At 50.3% G+C, this 14361-nt stretch overlaps 1 protein-coding gene across 1 annotated transcript in view; it reads left to right on the plus strand.

Moving 5' to 3' along the window:
• Positions 1–14361, plus strand: part of LOC135455563 (dynein axonemal heavy chain 9-like) — a 34554-nt gene that overhangs the window by 17909 nt on the left and 2284 nt on the right. The window contains exons 14-22 of the mRNA XM_064728892.1: positions 386–627; positions 1658–1793; positions 2850–3046; positions 3663–4102; positions 5873–6095; positions 9115–9281; positions 10106–10976; positions 11576–11706; positions 12783–12909. Of these exons, the coding sequence (XP_064584962.1) occupies positions 386–627; positions 1658–1793; positions 2850–3046; positions 3663–4102; positions 5873–6095; positions 9115–9281; positions 10106–10976; positions 11576–11706; positions 12783–12909 (2534 nt within the window). The remainder of the gene's footprint in view (positions 1–385; positions 628–1657; positions 1794–2849; positions 3047–3662; positions 4103–5872; positions 6096–9114; positions 9282–10105; positions 10977–11575; positions 11707–12782; positions 12910–14361) is intronic.

A 14361-nucleotide genomic window follows, 5' to 3' on the forward strand; every position in this document is an offset into this window, starting at 1 on the left:
GCAAGGAATGGAAAATAATGGAATTGGAATGATAATAAAATTTTGTGACTGACTAGACAGTCTGAGCCACCTGGGCTGTGATTGGTTATTAATTAGAAACAACTACATGAGACCAATCACAGATGCACCTGTTGCATTCTACAGCAGCAGATAACCATTGTTTATATTTTGTTTCTGAGGCTTTTCAGCTTCTCAGGAGAAAAAAATCTTAACGAAGGGATTTTTCAGAAAATATCATAGCTCTGCTGCTCCAGGTGGTGAATCTCTTACCTTAAGGATGAGTGAGAAACATGTGAGACCATGGGGGAAAGGTCTGAAGGTGAGAATACCAGAGCTTGTCCCAGCAGCTCTGGAAATAGAGGCTCAACCATCTCATCTTCCCCAGGTGTCTGGGATCACATCTCCGGGGTGGTGAGTGATGTCTGTGACCTGGAGCAGAGGGTGCAGAAGGCCAAGGACAACGTTGAGGAGATCCAGAGCATCGTGCGCTCGTGGGGATCGCCCATGCTGGAGAGGAGGGACCCCAAGAGGGAGGCAGTGCTGAGCCTGGAGGAGTGCCAAGAGCGCCTGGAGCGGCGCTACAGCCTGGTCAGGGAGGCTGGGCACAGGATCCACTCCCTGGTGGAGGTGAAGGGGGCACCTGCAGAGCTGGGGGGCTCCTCAGAGGCTCCGTGTGGTCCCTGTGGCTCTGGAAACATCCAGAGTGCTTTGCCTGAAATGAACTCCCTGAACACATTTGATATTCCACCCCGGGGTTAATTGGTGCTGTCTCAGGGCTGGGATGAGTTGGATTGGGGTGTGAGGCTGGCTGGGCTCCCAGCCCCGGGCAGGACCAGCAGCAGGTCCAGCCCGGGGAAGGGTCTGGCTGCAGCCCTGGCTGCTGGAGAGCCACTAGAGGGGAGTGGTGCATCGGGATTGGGATGCTGCTCCAAGGAAAGGAAAAATCCCCTCTGAGGAGTTACCTGAGAAGAGAAGCTGGAGCTGACCCTTTGGTTTGAGGCTCTGTCCCTCTCTGGAGCAGGAGGTGATGCTGAGCACCCAGGGAGAAGCTGAGTGACAGGGGAGAAACTGCTCTCCCAAACCTTGGTGCTTCCCAGCAGTTTTGCCAGAGCTCAGAGTCCTCTGCAGGCCAGGAGAAAGCCCAAAGCTCTGCTCCTCACCTGCCTGGAGCCAGATGTTGTGCATGTCAGGGACGGTCCCTGGCTTGGAGGAGATGGCTTATGGGCCCAGCCCTCTCCTGAGGATCATGTCTGGCCTTGGACACTGAAGAGAAGCAGATGGGTTCATCAGGATGGTCCTTTGAGACCCCCAGTTCTCCCTGCCCCAGGGGTGCAAAGCAGCCCCAAGTCCCATGGCCTCAGAGAAGAGGGAGGAAAACACGTGGAAGACCTTCTAAGGCTCTTCTGCCCTCCATTTTCACCTTGACATGTTCCTGGAGACCAAGCAGCCCTAGACAGGAGCAAATTGTGGCCATGCCCCAATAGGAAGATCCACCTCCATGAGGTGCTGTGCTGCTCAGCATCAGCCCTTGGCTGTGGGGCAGTGATGCCTTCACAAAGCATCAACTTCAGCATCAGCACCTCTGCATTACATGCAAGGAGGATTTTTGGACACACTCAGCCCTGTTGTGTGTGAAGGAATCTTCTTTGTGTTTCAGGAAAACCAGAGCCTCCTACGTGCAGAGCCAGCCTCTGATGCCTGGAAGGGGTATTTGGATTATGTGGATGAGATAGTTCTGGATGGATTCTTCACTGCCATTGAGTGCTCCCTGAAATACCTCCTGGAGAACACAGGTGACACCTGGCTCCTGTCTCCTGGCTGCAGGGGCTGCTCAGCCTCTCCAAGGGCTCATTTCTGGTTGTGCTCCCCCATTCTCAGTGGTTGTTCTCCTCTTCCTTGCTTTGCTCTGACACTGGAGGAAAGCAGTTCTCTTTTTCCTGGCCTCTCCAAGGGGACATCTCTGGTTGTGTTCCCTCATTCTCAGTGCTTGTTCTCTTTTTCCTGGCTTTCCTTTGGCACTGGAGTGTCCAGAAGGGAAGGGTGGCTCCAGCACTGGTCATTGGATTGCTCAGGGGGAGGGATGGAGGTGACTGCACTGCAAGGGTTAATGGAGAGAGACCTCTGAGGCTTCCTTCCACATCTCTGCTTGGACATCAGGCACCTCCCACCCTCCCATGCCCAAAGCAATAGGGTGGCACCATCCCTCCTCTGTGGGCAGTCTCAAGAGCCAGTTCTGCTCCTGAAAGGCACAATAAAAAACCCTCTGGAGGGCAGAGGTGAGCTGGGCTCAGGAGTGCCCAGCCCTCCTTGCTGTGCTGAGAGCAGCCTGTGTGCAGCTGAAGCACATCCCCAGGAACGCTTCCCTTCTGGATGTGAGGCACAATGAGCTGGAGAATTGCAGGCAGTTCTTCACCATCTTGTTAAAAACTTGCCTAGGTTGTCACATTTGCATCTGGCTTCAGTTTCTGGTTGCTGTTTTTTTTTCATGCCTTTCACCACTAAATTAAAGAGCCACTTGGTTCCTGTTGTTTTCCTCCTCTGCAAGCACTTCCATGCTGGCACTGTTCAGCTCTCAGACTCCCTCTGCATTACCTGAAGAGCTTTTCCTCCTCAGGGTGTTTTCTGCTCCTTGCATCACTTGTGTCTCACCTGTTCCCCACTGGTTTTGGTGGGTACCACAGCACAGCTGGTTTGCCAACACCTCCATGGGTTGTGCAGGCCCCAGGGAGTGTGTGTGTGCCACCATCCCTTCCTGCTGTCTCTGCAGGGCATGTGGCACCTTGTAATAGGACCTCGGTGGCTCAAGATGCTTTGAAAAACACCCAGATATCTCTGTTCTTCCCTACCAGACCCCAAGGCAGGGCTTGCTCCCCTCTTTGAGGTGCAGCTGGATTTGGTGATCCCAGATTTGGTGTTTCACCCTCCCTTGGACCCTGGCACCAGGGATGGCTTCTGTGACATGGTGGAAAGTCTTCTTCAGGGCATCTTCCACATCTCCTCGCTGGTGCCCCGGCTGGCTGCACACAGTGGCTTCAGTCACTACCAGGTCTGTGCTCTGGGGCTTCCCTGGGCTGGGGCAGTGAGGAGGTGCCATGTGCTCCCATCTCATTGTGCTCTCCTCTCCCTCTCCACTCTCTCCTTTCTCCTCTCTGCCTTCTCTCCTCTCCTCTTCTCTCCTTTCTCTCCTCTTTCTCCTCTCCCTTCTCCCATTTTCTCTCTTTCCCTTCTTCTTCTCTCCTTTCCCTTCTTCTTCTTCTTCTCTCTCCTTTCCCTTCTTCTTCTTCTCTCCTTTCTCCTCTTCTTCTCTCCTTTCCCTTCTTCTTCTTCTCTCCTTTCTCCTCTTCTTCTCTCCTTTCCCTTCTTCTTCTTCTCTCCTTTCCCTTCTTCTTCTTCTCTCCTTTCCCTTCTTCTTCTTCTCTCTCCTTTCCCTTCTTCTTCTTCTCTCTCCTTTCCCTTCTTCTTCTTCTCTCTCCTTTCCCTTCTTCTCTCTCCACTCTCCCTTCTCCTCTCTCCTTTCCCTCCTTTCTCCTGTTCTCTCTCCTTTCTCTTCTCTCTCCTTTCTCTTCTCTCTCTTCCCTTCTCATCTCACCCTCCTTCTCTCTCCCTCCTCTCTCCACTCTCTCTTCTCCTTTCTCCATCTCCCTTCTCCCTGTGCCCACCAGGCTGCCCTGGAGGCCATGCCCTCACTGTGCTCGTGGCGCCAGGAGCTGCTGGCGCGGGCTGAGACAGTGGCCACCGCGTGCCGTGAGCACCGCGCGGGGCTGGAGCAGCGCTTCTGCCACCTCCTGCTGCAGGACAGGAGGGACCTGGGCCACCCCCTACTGCTGCAGGACAACAGGGAGCTGGGCCACCATCTCCATGTCCCTACACCTGCAGACACTGAAGAGGGGCTCCCCGAGGCACCGGCCACGCTGCAGCAGTTCAGGGAGCAGCTGGGCTCCTACGAGCAGCTCTACGAGGAGGTGGCTCGAATGCAGCCCCTCTGCACCTTCCAGGGCTGGCTGAGGCTGGATGTGCGGCCCTTCAAGGCAGCCTTGCTCAACGAGATTAAAAGGTGGAGCTTGGTGTTCAAGCAGCACCTCCTGGACCACGTCACACACAGGTGAGGGTTGATTCTGCCTCTGATCATGGAATTTCTCTTGTCTTGGTTGGGCTGTGTCATTTCCCACTCATGGCCAAAGGATGGAGAATCATGAAATACTCAGGGTTGGAAGGGATCCACAAAGACCATCCAGTGCAGCTCCTGGCCCTGCACAGACACCCAAGCAATCCCACCCTGGGCATCCCTGGGAGCATTGTCCAAACACTCCTGGAGCTCTGGCAGCCTCAGAGCTGTGACAACCTCCAGAGCTAATACAGGAGCAAGAAAAGGGCTCATGCTGCATGACAGCTACACCCCAGCACTGAGTCTTCCATGCCCTGGTCTGTGCTTGTGTGTGAGCTGGGAGTTGTGGCATCCCCTGGTACCCCTGACATCCCTGGGACCTCATGTAGGGTGTTAGACAGTTTGTGTTTGCCCAAGGTGTGTATTTTGCTCCTCCCAAGCAAAATAATCCCATCTCTGCAGGGCACTGGGCTTGCATTACTGGATTTGGTGGTGGCCATCAGTAAATCTGCATTAATGTTGTGAGGTTTCTAACAGCCCATGATTCAGGCAGCCTGGTATGAGCAGTCATGGGGAGGTGTCATGGAGCAGTTTGGGCTCCAACTTTTTCATTACCAGGTGTTTCTTGCCCTGAAGAGCTGCTCAGATCTGTGCAGGACAATGCCCTGGGTGATTTATTGGTCACAACTGAAGGTTATCCTAGGTTGTGGGTGTTCCCAGGGGAGTGCTCACAGACATCTGAAGAGGAGGCCGCTGCGTGGGGTGGTGAGGTGATCTCTGGTGTGCTTTTCAGCACCATAAATCTGTCTGATAATTTCTTTGCAAAGAGGTTTAGTGTGGCAGAGAATGAGCATTTAGGAGCTGTTATTGAGAGTCCCTGAGTCAGCAGTTTAGTCTTTATTAGGTGAAGTATTTAAGGATACTTTTAGGCCCAGCAGCATCCAGAGAATTTAAGCAGGCACTTAAGAAGTGTTTTGAGACCCAGGAGCCCAGTGCTCTTCTGCTCAAAGTGCCCAGTATCTGGTGAGGTTAAAAAGCAGGTGAAGAAATGTGTCCCAAAGACTTTCCTGTCTGTGATAGTTTATGGCTCAAGGGCTTTGAGAGACAGGGATCTTAATTTTAAAGACCTGGAGGGATTTTTTCCTCCCAAAAATGTACAGTTGCTTTTCTGAGCTGCTGTGAATTTGCATCACCTGCAGGAGGGAGCTGCCCTGTGAAGAGAGGCAGTGCAGCAAGGACAAGCCCTGTTTGTTACAGCTTTGAAACGTCTCAGGTTCACCTGGGGAGCTTGGATTCTCATAGTGGAAGAGATAGGGTGAAAACTGTCACAGAATCCCAGAAAGGTTTGGGTTGGAAGGGATCTTAGAGCCCACCCAGTGCCACCCCTGCCATGGCAGGGACAACTTGCATTGTCCCAGGTGCTCCAAGCCCTATTCAGCCTGGCCTTGGACATTTCCAGGGATCCAGGGGCAGCCCCAGCTTCTCTGGGCACCCCATGCTGGTGTCTCCCCACTCTCCCAGTAAAACTGGGACAGTAAAATCTGTGCTCTCAGACAGCCCCTCCTGAGCTCCCTGTCTCTGTTCAGGTACTCTCTCTCCAACTTGAGAAGTCCCAATCTTGAAGGAACCTGTACCATATCCAGGGATGCCTTTGAGCTGGAATTCCAGTTCTGAGGCTGGATATTAACTCCAGAGGAGCTGGAAGAATAATAATTCCAGAGGAGCCGCCCTCATCCTGTGCTTCCTCCCTTGGTTTGTGCTCTGCAGCTTGGCTGACCTGGACGAGTTCATCCAAACTGCCGAGAGGGGTTTGAGCAGAAAGGTGGAGCAAGGTGACTACAGTGGCTTGGTGGAGGTCATGGGTCACCTGCTGGCTGTGAAGGAACGTCACAGTGCCACTGATGCCATGTTTGAGCCTCTGAAGGAGACCATTGAGCTGCTGAGGGCCTATGAGCAGCAGCTGCCTGAGGAAATCCACCAGCAGCTGGAGGTGGGTGAGGGCTTGTGGTGGGCACAGCAGTTTGCCCAGGAGCAGAAGGTAAAGGGGGCAGGAGTGGGGGAGCATCCCAGGCATACTCAAAGTCCTCTCCCTGTCATTAGAGGGCCTCAGTGGGCAGCGTTTTGCTATTGCAGGATGTGCCTTAGTAGCTCTAAATGTTGAGATTTTTTTCTTTTAAAGCAGAGATTAAGCCTTTTGTTATGTGTGAAAAACATGGAATTGCCTGCTCCAACTCCCAGCGATTGCTCTTGAAAAAAAATTAATGCATTTTCAAATCCATCTGTTAATTAGGTTGAATTATAATTATTTTTAAATAAGCTGGTTCTTGGCAGCTATGGAGATGGGGAGGATAATGTTGGCAGAGGAGCTGCCTTCCCACAGGACTTCAGTTCTCCTCTGGGTCAAGACCACCAGGTCTGCTTTACCCAGAGGGCATCCCTGGGAGCAAGTTATGAAAATATTTTGGCATCTTTCCACATCTGGCTCTTATGAGTCAGTTCTTTGGGAATTCCTTTCTTTTCTGCAAAGAGGACCAAGAGATGAGGGTTGCAAGAGATGGTGAGTGTTGGGGGACAGAGACAAGCCCTGCCAGCTGTGTCTTCAACCACCATAAAACCTAGTCCTGTGGGGAGCCCAGCCCTACTAAATCCCCCTGCCTGGGAGCTGCTGGTGTGTTCCTGCTTGTGCAAATACCTCCAAATACCAGATTTGCTTTGCTGATAGAAGAAATGAGGGTGTGGAGCAGCCATCCAGATGCAGGAGACAGCCAAAGAATTGTTCTTCCTGGCGAGTGACAGCAACGCTTGTGTGTGAATGATTCATTCCCTCCTGTGTGGAGTGGGAAAAGCAGAAGCTCCTCCAGGCTCCTCTCCCTCCCTGGAGATGGATGGGCTGGAGCTGCTGCTTGGGAGGAAGAGAAGGAGGCAGCTCTGTGCGTGGTCATGGATGGTGATTTCTGCTGAGACTGTGGTGAAAAATGCCAGGAGGGGACTCCTCAGAAGGAGCTGGCCCTGCCTTGGCCATCTCTGCTGTCTCAGAGTTGCCTGCAGCTCCTTCCCTTCTTTCCATGGTGGGTTTCCATTAATCTCCTCAAGAGTGTGAGCTGGAATGGAGGGAAACCTAGAATCTTTCCTGTGGGCTTGCACAGCCCATGGAGAGGAGGGGACCTGGGGACAGCAGAGCCCTTGGCAATCATGGAATTGACAAGGTTGGGAAACACCTTTTAAGATGATAAAATCTCACCATCTACCCAGCACCACAACTGTGATCACCAGTAAACCACATCCCCAGGTGCCACATCCACAGGGTTTTGAATACTTCCAGGGATGGTGACTCCACCCTGCCCTGGGCAACCTCTTCTGATGCTTTACAACCCTTCCTGTGAATGTTTTTCTTCATATCCAATCTAAACTCCCCCAGGCATAACTTGGGCCATCCCAACCTCTCCCCCTTGCAGTTTCAGCCATGGGATCAGTGGCTTTTCCTGCTCCATGGTTATCCATGAACAGATCCCACCCTGCAGAGCCCCTCCTGCCTCCCAGCAGTGTGGCAGCAGCTCTCTGGCCACAGAGAGCAAACACAAATCTTCCCAGGCATTTTCCCTGGGGAAAGCTGTGAGAAAGCTCAGAGAAAGAATTAAAACAAATCTTATCTGCACTTGCTGCACCTGTTGCTAGGCAAATGTGGAATGTGTTATGGAGATTTGTTTACCAAAGGGTGGTGGTGTATTGTATTTGTTGAGATTTTTGTGGGAGGGAGGAATGATGTATTTGATTTTATGTTTTTAGAAGGTTAATTTATTATTTTATGACACTATATTAAATTAAAGAATACTATACTAAACTACACTAAAGTGTACAGAAAGGGTACTTACACAATGCTAAAAAGATAATAATGAAAATTCGTGACTCTAGAAAGAGTCCTGACACAGTTTGGCCCTGATTGGGTGTGAGTTGTTTTCACTCATTGACCAGAATCTAATGAAACAATTACTTGTGAGTAAAAAATCCCTAAACACATTCTAGACGAGCAAAACACAAGAGAAACAAATAAGATAATAATTGTTTTCCTTTTTTCTGAAGCTTCTCAGTTTCCCAGGAGAAAAGTCCTGAGCAAAGAGATTTTTCAGAAAATGTGAATACCACATTTAGAGGTTGACCAATGAGGTCAAAGCTCTATCAGGCAGGCTAGAAGGGGGGTTATGGACTTCTTAAGAATAGAGTAAGTATATAATATAGAAGAATAAAGCAATGGCTCAGTGTCAGTGACATATTTTATGAAAAATCCTTTTGCCAGGATTTCTTCTCCTAGGAAGCTGGGAAGCTTCAGTTTCCCCATGTTTTACTCCTTAGGAATGTGATTTGGAGAATTGTTTATCCAGATGTGAAGTGTTTTTAATTAATGGCCAATCACGGCCAGATGCGTCGGACTCTGAGTTTGTCACGAGATTTTATTATTCATTCTTTTCTAACCTTATGGTGTCTCCTTTCTCTTACTTTAATATAGCTTTAGTATAGCATTTATAACATATAGCATAACATATAATATAGTACAGTATAATATAATATAACATAGTATAGCTAATACAATACACTACACTACAATATACTACAATACAATATTATACAATACAATATAAAACATAGTATAACATATAATATACTATAGTACAATATAGTATAATCAAATAGAATATAAAATATAATACCAGTCTTCTAAAACATGGAGTCAAGATTCTCATCTCTTCTCTCATCCTGGGGACCCTCAAACACCACCACAGTTCAGCTTTCTGCATCATGGAGTCAGTGCTAATCATGCAGTGCTAATTACACCTTCTACATGGTGGGGTCAGTGCTACTCCCATGTTAGGGTGACCCAGCAGTGCCCTTGTGCATCATGGGGTCAGCGCTAACCCCCTGTGTCAGGGGGACCCAGCAGTGCCGTTGTGCACCATGGGGTCAGTGCTAGCCCCCTGTGTCAGGGTGACCCAGCAGTGCCACTGTGCCCGCAGGAGCTGCCAGAGAAGTGGGGCCAGGTGAAGAAGCTGGCCGTGGCCGTGAAGCAGCAGGTGGCCCCTCTGCAGGCCGCCGAGGTGACCGCGCTGCGCCAGAGCTGCGCCGCCTTCGATGCCCAGCAGCAGCGGCTCCGCGAGCGCTTCGTCAGGGAGGCTCCCTTCAGGTACAGCTCTCCCAGCACCAACCAGCCTCAGGAACATTTGAAGAAGCTGGGGTTGTTTAGCCTGTCTCAGGTTTGTTGTTGTTGGAATGGCTTTTGAGGTGTTAAAGGTTTTTTTCCCAGCCCCATGCTCGAAGGAGAAGTCAGGATTCTTTGGCTTTGGTATTCAAGGTTGTTTATTTTCTCTTATTTAATACACGCTTTTTGGATCTGCAGAGATTTGTTCAGCTGGTCAGGTTGAGGCACACTGAGAGCCCTCAGGGCGGCGTTATCTTTTTAAAAACTACATGTACTTTATTTATAATAATTTTTAAATACTTATCACTTATGTTAGACAGCTTGTCTTTAAACTAATCTAAAAGTGCTACTATCACAGCAGAAGATGGAGGACAAGAAGAAGAATGAGAAAGACTGGACATGTCTAGATTCCTCCATCTTGCCTCCTGAATTCCCATTTTAAAAACTTTAAAATTCTACATTTTCACCCTCTGACAAATTCACTATCATTCTACCCAAACTCTTGTGGCTTGTAACTCTTCCCACAAAGTTGGTAATTGTTTCCATGGGCTAAAATCAAAGGCACAGGTGCTGAAATCTTAAGGCATCACCTGCATGTCCTGGTGATGCACAGCTCTCCTCCCTGCTGTGCCTGCAGTGCCTGGGAAGAGGTTGGGTTTGGGTGGTGTCAGCAGTGCCATGTGGCTCAGCCATCAGGGTGTAGTAGAGACCTTTCATCTCTCCCGTGGCTCTCAGAGGCTTTGTTTGTTTTATTGGTCCTTTAGAAGTTGTTACAGTGTCACTTATGAAGAATAAATGTTTATTTCTAGGTTTGACACTGAAAAGCCTTATCAACTGCTGGATGCAAAGCACATGGAGATTAAACAGATGGAGTCAGCCATGACCTCGATTTATGAATCAGCTGGTCTGTTTGAAGTTATGGTGCCAGAGTATAAGCAGCTGAAGCAGTGCAGGAAGGAGCTGTGTCTGCTCAAAGAGCTCTGGGACATGATCTCCTTGGTGAACACCAGCCTTGAAGACTGGCAGACCACCAGATGGGTGGACATTAATGTGGAGAACATGGACCTGGAGTGCAAGAAGTTTGCAAGAGAGATTCGAAATTTGGACAAGGAAATGAGGGCGTGGGATGCTTTCAGTGGGCTGGACAGCAAGGTGAAAAACATGCTGACAGCCCTCAAGGCTGTGGCAGAACTTCAAAATCCTGCCATCAGGGAGAGGCACTGGAACCAGCTGATGCAGGTGACAGGCGTGAGGTTTGTGATGGACTCGGACACCACCCTGGCTGACCTCCTCAAGCTCAACCTGCATGAATTTGAGGGGGAAGTCCACGGCATTGTGGACAAAGCAGTGAGAGAAATGAGCATGGAGAAGGTGCTGAAGGAACTGAGGGTGACCTGGAGCTCCAGGGAGTTCCAGTACGAGCCTCACCCTCGCACCCACATCCCCTTGCTGAAGTCAGATGAGGAGCTCGTTGAAACTCTAGAGGACAACCAGGTGCAGCTGCAGAATTTGATGTCCTCCAAGTATATTGCCTTCTTCCTGGAGGAGGTGTCTGCCTGGCAGAGGAAGCTCTCCACTGCTGACTCCGTCATCTCCCTCTGGTTCGAGGTGCAGCGCACGTGGTCTCACCTGGAGAGCATTTTCATAGGCTCAGAAGACATCAGGGCACAACTGCCCCAGGTACGAGCCCCCAAATCCCAAATTCCTGCTTGGGAAGTGTTGAAGAAGAGGCTCCATTATTAAATGGGGTTATCTGTAGTGCCAAATCCCCAAAAGCAGGGCTGTTCTCCTACTGCCTTGCTCCTCTGGAGGCTCCCTCAGTGCTCTGATTGTTCCTCCAAGGATGTTTTTGTGCTTGAGCTGTGCTGAGGGGCTGATCTCCCTTGTAGCACTTCATGGCAAACACAGAATTCCTGGGTGCTGGCAAACACAGTTCTTGGTTGCTGAGTGAGAGCTGCTGCCTTCCTTCAGAGCTCAGTCCTCTTCCCTCTTCCTTCAGAGGGGAGAGGACTGAGATCACTGCTCAGACACTGCAAATCATCAAACAGAGGTGGCCCTGGCAGCTTTCCCTCCTTGTCCTGTCACTCTGGTGCTGGGGGAGATCAGCTTTTCTCCTGCTACTGCTCTGGGGAGCTCCTCAGGTGCCTCCAGCCCAGCTCCCAGTGTTATTCCAGGCTCACAGCCATGCTGAGCAGGAGCAAGACTTTCACTGCTCTCAGAGGCTGGGATCTCTCAGCACACCAAGAGAACATTGCTGTGACCTTTGTGTCCCTTTGTAGGACTCCAAACGTTTTGAAGGTATTGATGTGGATTTTAAAGAACTGGCCAATGAAGTTCAGAAAACCCCAAATGTGGTTGAAGCCACCAATAGAGCAGGTCTGTCCCAGCAGCTGGAGGACATCCAGAGTAGGTAGGTAGAGCATCAGTCCCAGGGTTTTGTCAGAGGCTGGAATCAGCCATGAGAAGCTGAACCTGTGCTCTGAGGCTTTTTCTGAGGCTCTGCTTCCTCTGTAGTCACAAATCTCTAGCTTTTCTGATCTTTCTCAAGTTTCTGTATTTGTGACCCATCACCCTGGCAGGGTGGGCAGGCCCTGGCACAGGATGCCCAGAGCAGCTGGGGCTGCCACTGCATCCCTGGCAGTGCCCAAGGCCAGGTTGGACAGGGCTGGGAGGAGCCTGAGACAGGTTGGGCTTTGAGCTCCCTTCCAACCCAAATCCTTCTGTGATTTTGTGATCAAACAAAGCAGAGCTGAGCCCATTTAATTTACAAAATTATCCCTGTGTACCCTTGAGGCATCACACAGCTCCCTGAGACAGACCTGAGTGCCCTGGAATGGAGACACTTCTCACTTAACATATGAATCTGCCTAAAAACCACTTCAAAGTCCATGCTAAGCTGTTGTGGCAGTAGCAGTTCTCCATTTCAAATAAGGATTTGATTTTATTTTCAATCGAACAAGGCCAATGTTCCTCACAGAGAATGTTATTTAGGAACTTTGTAAGCTCAGCAGCAGTTTAGCATGTGAACACTGCAAGATTCATTTTAGATCGGAGCAAACAACTTTCCTTTCATGCTTTGCAAACACAAAAAGCTGAGTTGGTTGGAATCAGACTTTAAAATGTGGCTCATTAGAATAAAAGCAGTTCTGGAAATGTTCATCCCAGTGGATGCCACCACCTGTGGCAGCTATGAGCTTGTCTAAAGCAGTGGGGTCAGACTGCAAACCTTTCCAACCTCTTCTTCCACTTGTGCTTCTGCTGTTTCATCAGGCTGCCCTGACTCCTGGGTGTTTGACCCTGGAGTAGAGTGAGCTGTGAGTTCCCTTGTGCTTTGTGGGTCTGTTCAGGGCTGTGGGAAGGAGCAGCCTGCAGGCTCAGCTCATGCCCGGCATTTCCCCATGGTGGGCAGAACCTGCCTGAGAAGGGCAGCACAAAGCATGGCAGGGTATTCACCCACATGTCCTGGGCTCTGCTTTGTCTCCCCAGGTTGTCTCTGTGTGAGAAGGCTTTGGCTGAATATTTGGACATGAAAAGGTTGGCTTTCCCCAGATTTTACTTCATTTCTTCTGCAGATTTACTGGATATTCTTTCCAATGGCACCAACCCACAGCTGGTAAGGCTTGTGCTGCATTTTCAGGGGTGTCACAGTGAGAGCTGTTGTCCTGGGACTCTCTTCAGTGTCCTTTCTGGAGGGATTTTCTCCCACCCTGTGTGGATTAACAACTCCTTCCCAGCTGATCTCCACCTGCCATCACTGACAGGCAGCCCTGCCCTGGCTGTTGTCTGATCTGATCTTGGGAATGCTTGGGGCAGGTTCAGAGAGCCCCTCTGTGGCCTTTGTGCCATAAAACAGGGCTTTGCTCCTGCTGGGATACAGTGAGATTGCAGGAAAATGATCTCATCCAAAACTTGGTGCTGACCTTAGATCCTAGCCTGGGATGGCACCAAACAAAGAGCCCCAGGCTGGGCATTCCAGTGTGGGAGGGCTGAGCACTGGTGGCTTGTAGAGGGTTGGTTTTTTAGGCTGAGGAGGCAATTTCCAGAAAGTGCCTTTTCCTTCCCCCTGCAAAGCCTTTGAGGTGTCCTGAGGGCAGGACAGGGATGAGCACAGCCTGCACAGGTGAGCAGCCAGGTCAGGCAGTGGCTGTGGCCAGGTGGTGTATGACCCTGCATTGGGTTTCTGGGATGGGGTCTGAATGCGAGGTGTGGGGAATCCCCCCAAACACACCATTCCTCCCCCAAACACACCATTCGTCCCCCCAAACACACCATTCCTCCTCCTGGCTCGGCAGGATTCCTGGATCATCCCCTGGAGGAGCTGGCAGTGACCCTCCTGTTGTAAGAAATGGCTTCCCAGTCCCCTTCCCCCATTTCCAGGGATCAGAACCCCCTGTCCCCCGTGGGCAGAGTTCACAGGATTCAGTCCTGCAGGTGCTGTTCCATGTGGAGCTGCTGCCAGGGAACATCAGCCCCTTAGCCTGGCAATGCCCAGCCCTGCTTTGGGAGGCATCAATAATCCTGAGGTTGGTGTGTGAACCAAATCAAAGTGTTCAAAGCAAATGGAGCCTGTTGGGTAAGGAATCAATTCCTTATTCCACCTTTTAGCAGTGAGCAACGTCAGCCTCCTTAAGCTTTTCCTCCTTTTCAGCGTTTGTGTCAGGATGTGAATGGGGCAGGCTTGGGTATGCTCTTGTTGCCACTAACCTTTAACTCAGCTTGGATGTGTTTGCTGCTGCTGGGTGATTTCAGCCCACAGAGTGTCATAAATACACAGCTGATTGATGCTTAAAATGGAGAGAGAGAAAGAGAACACAGGAAGCAGAGAAAAGCTGCTGTGCTGAAATGCTCCACGGAGTAAGGAGAAATTCCTGGTGCTTTCTGTTATTCAAAACTATTTGCAGTAAAATCAAAGTAAATGTCAGGCAGGATCATACACGGATACGCTCTCAGCCTTTCCACTGTAGTTTCAAAGCCTGATAATTCCTAAAGGAGGATTAAATAGACAATGATATTATCCACTTGAACTGGGTATTGAGCTGGTGCAGGTTCAGGTGCATTCTGGGCT

Source organism: Zonotrichia leucophrys, chromosome 18 (genome assembly GCF_028769735.1).
Source record: "Zonotrichia leucophrys gambelii isolate GWCS_2022_RI chromosome 18, RI_Zleu_2.0, whole genome shotgun sequence".
Lineage (NCBI taxonomy): Eukaryota > Metazoa > Chordata > Aves > Passeriformes > Passerellidae > Zonotrichia > Zonotrichia leucophrys.